This window comes from Elephantulus edwardii, unplaced genomic scaffold, assembly GCF_000299155.1.
Source record: "Elephantulus edwardii isolate Elephantulus edwardi_28Jun2011 unplaced genomic scaffold, EleEdw1.0 scaffold00014, whole genome shotgun sequence".
Taxonomy (NCBI): Eukaryota; Metazoa; Chordata; class Mammalia; order Macroscelidea; family Macroscelididae; genus Elephantulus; species Elephantulus edwardii.
The window spans coordinates 16566834-16570580 of record NW_006399764.1 but is presented as its reverse complement, the minus strand read 5'-3'; the positions used below and the strand labels follow the sequence as shown (position 1 = coordinate 16570580).

General features: G+C 38.3%; 1 protein-coding gene across 1 annotated transcript in view; it reads left to right on the top strand.

Moving 5' to 3' along the window:
• The window catches only part of CCDC171 (coiled-coil domain containing 171), a 313076-nt gene that overhangs the window by 109995 nt on the left and 199334 nt on the right, over window positions 1-3747 (top strand). The window contains exon 13 of the mRNA XM_006881285.1: window positions 170-370. Coding sequence (XP_006881347.1) covers window positions 170-370 — 201 coding nt within the window. The remainder of the gene's footprint in view (window positions 1-169; window positions 371-3747) is intronic.

Genomic DNA, 3747 nt, shown 5'->3' with positions numbered 1-3747 from the left:
AAATATTATATATATAAAATTTAATTCAACAGAAAGCCAGAATGTTTAGCATTATTGATAAGTTCTTTAAGCTACATAAGCTCCTCAGCTCTGTATGATGCAGTTTAAGTCCTTGTTTCCTCCTCACAGGCCATCTTCCCCTGTCTCCTCTTTGGTCTTTCTTCAACAGGACCTTCAGGATAAAGTGGCCGACGTGAACAAGGAGTTAAGTCATCTACGCACTAAATGTGCAGACAGAGATGCTTTAATAAGCACTTTGAAACTGGAACTACAAAATGTGCTGCACTGTTGGGAGAAAGAGAAGGCAAAGGCAGCCCAGGCTGAGGGTGAACTCCAGAAGCTTTCCCAGGCTTTCCAGAAGGATGCCGAGGTATTACCGGGCAAAGACGGCTGTCAGGAGAGGCTGCTCGCTTATCACACCCATACATTTACATACAGCAAGTGCCTGTGGTAGCGGTCATTTGACTCAGTAAAAGAAATTATTCTAAGCTGGGTATTTTTGAAATATTCATGACAGAGCAAAATCAGCCCCTCCATTCCTCTTGTGTCATCTTGTTTTGTGAGAGAAATAAGGTAGTGTAACCCTCCTGCCACTTGTACGAGGAAATTTCTCTGTCTAGTTTAGCAGCTGTGTTCCTCATGGTCCTCTCAGAACCTCTCCACTTTCCAGGGACAGGATTTTTTTAATTTTTTTTTTTAATTTTATTTCCAAGACCTGACTTGGACTCTGATGCTTCTGTTAAAAACCATGTGACCCTGGCAAAACCACACAGCTTAGTCTCTTCAAGTCTTAATTTCCTTATTCATAAAACAGGAATAATATCTACTCTAATAGACACAGTCTCTATACTCTCTATCATCTTCAAAGTTTCAGGAAAATATAACACCCCTCCCCTCCCAAAAATTTAAACCTTAATTTGAATGCCTCAGAGTATTAGCTATTCATTTTTTATTTATTGTTGACTCTTACAATATTCTGAAGCAACTTTCATATTCTGTATGACCTGGTGTGAATGGAATGGCCAACTTATGTTTTCTTTTACCCGTGGGGAAGGGAACTAGTCGAGCTAGAGTGGAACTGGTTTATCTGCGTCGTCTTGCATATTGAGTTCATTACTCCAACAAACGTGAACCTGAATGCCAAGAGAGTAAAAAGGAAACATTCTTTCCACCCTCCTTACAGGCTGAGATTTAAATTGTGGCCACATGAAGGGATTGGAATTGTTCTACACATCAGATAATGATTAAAATAAAGGCAACGAGAAGCCTGACTGGATTGTAAAGTCAGCATGTCTACAGCCTTGTGGTTGGGTTCAACATGTGTGAATTGATTTTGGGTCTTGGGATCCTTTTTGCATGCCAAATGGGTGATTATCATGCTTGGTTTGTCACAGCCCAAGCAAAAAGGACACAACAGTACTCCATGCATCATCCTTGAGAATGAACTTGATCACTTGGTGGTGTGTGGGAGGTGGAAGGTTTTAGTGCCTCTGCGTCACATATGGTTAGTGGAGTTAAGATTTTCAAGCATCAAAAACTAGGTGAAGAATGTAAAAGTCGTCTTAAAACCACTTATAAGAGGACACGGCCTAGCCTAGTTAATGACATCTTCTGATTTCTTCACTCGGATCTGTGGTGGCTGGACATCCATAGTCCTTCGTATTCAGAAAAAAGTAAGGTGATAGGTACCTTCCTTTGAAAGGAAAAATATTCCTACATTTGATTGTTATACATTAAAAAACTTTCCCCAAGAATTTCTACTTGTAGAGCTCATACATATGCTATATTACATTTTTCTTAACTAGGTAAGAATTTCCATTCCTCCCGCTTAAACAAAAACAGAAACTCTCCTTTTAGAAACTTTCTATCTTAATTATCTACTATTAGGGTTCTTATTTTATCTACACAAAATATTCAATTGAAAATTATCTTGTCTTTGGGTTGTATATGCTTTAGAACTTTATTAAAGGTAAAATGCTTTATAAAGAATTATTTGGCATTTTAGTAAGTGAATATTTCTTAGGGACTCGAGACAAATGAGCTATATATGGAATTTTGCAGCATAATAAGTATTTCTAGGTCATTTCACATATTTAGCAATGAATAGCTCAGTTACTGCAACAACAACAATAGAATTTGCTATATATATATATGGGTTTTGTTGTTGTTGTTGTTGTTCTAATTGGAGAGTTTTTAAAGTGTGTCTTGGGCAGTCAGACCCATTTCTTTTTTCTGCCTGTTACTTCATAATGCTTATACACCTATGTATGCCTAGAGTGCCAAATACTGTATGAACTTTTAAGAGGAGAAAACAAATGAGCCCTTCTTCCCTATCTTTCATATCAGTCTTCTTTGCCTAAGGGGCTGGGGATAGATTTCCTATAGTGGTGAGCAAGAGGGAGTCTCTGGGGAAGAAAGGAAGCTGAATAATTGTGTGCACATAAAGTTCAGGGATTGATAGAACTTTTTCTTTGACAAAGTTGAGGAACTCTCTCTTCTCTACATAGCTTTTTAAACCTAAGTCATGTTTATTTTGGCAAATGCCCCTATAAGGTGATAGACTTATCATACTGACTTGCAGTTAGAAAGGCTTTGAAAAGTCATATTCAGAGTCCTTGTGTTGGAGGAGAGCTGAAGAAACTGAAGCCTGTACAAGCGTCTGCTCAGATCTTACATCGTCAGGCTGGATCTGAGTCAGAACCCTGGGACTCTGTCTTCTAGCATTTGGGTTTTTGTTTTGAATATCACATGTAAACACTTCCCAGTATAAGAAGTCCCCAGTTTAAGGCTGAAGTCTGTCCCAATGACTCTGTCACAAATTGGTTTTGATGTAAGTTGAACCTCTCTTTAAAAAAAATGATTCTTGCCATGAGTGTTCTCTTATCAGTATCTTTGTAAGTCTAGGCTCTGAACATCTGTTGAGTGAGTGAACATTTGAGAATGATACCATCAGCAAATGAAGTATAAAAAAATTGTGTACAGTACAGATTACAGGTGATAAGATACACAAAATCAACCAGACAGTTATATATATATGGCTCACTCAAACATGTATGTATGTATGTATGTATGTATGTATGTATGTATGTATATGTGTGTATGTGTGTATATGTGTATATATGTATATATGTATATATGTATCTCAAACATATTGTAAATCAAATCGAGGATTACCTGTTGATTGAGTTCTATCCCTTCTACCCTACAATATGTGTGAACTGGTCTAGGCCACCATTCCTAGAATTGTGTATTATCTTTCATTCTGTGATGTTTTACAGATCTCATCCTCTGCCTCTAAATATTATAGCAAAATTAAGTTAAATTAGAAAGCATTAGGTTATATTTGTATGCTAATGAAGCAAGATGAAGGTGGGATGCATCACGTTATTATTATTTTTGATGCATCATTTTTGCTTAAATTACTACTCTTGCTTTGGTCACATTCCTAATCCAATGCAAGTGGAGTTTCCCTGGGATTGGCCAGGATCTCGCTTTAATTTTGTGAGATAAAAGGAGAGAGAAGCACGCAGAGAATGGATTTCAGTACCACCAAGAAAGAAGAGCAGAGGTGTCCTTTAGATCTGGGACCCTGCACTGAGCACCTCCTGCTCTTAGGGCTAAGGCACAGGGAACTTTTCCAGGAACACCAAGCCACAGATGTTGGAGGGAGGCGGGACCTTCCCTAGAGTCAGCACCTTGAATTTAAACTTCTAAACCCCTGGAGAAGGTGAAGCCGGGCTGCTCCTT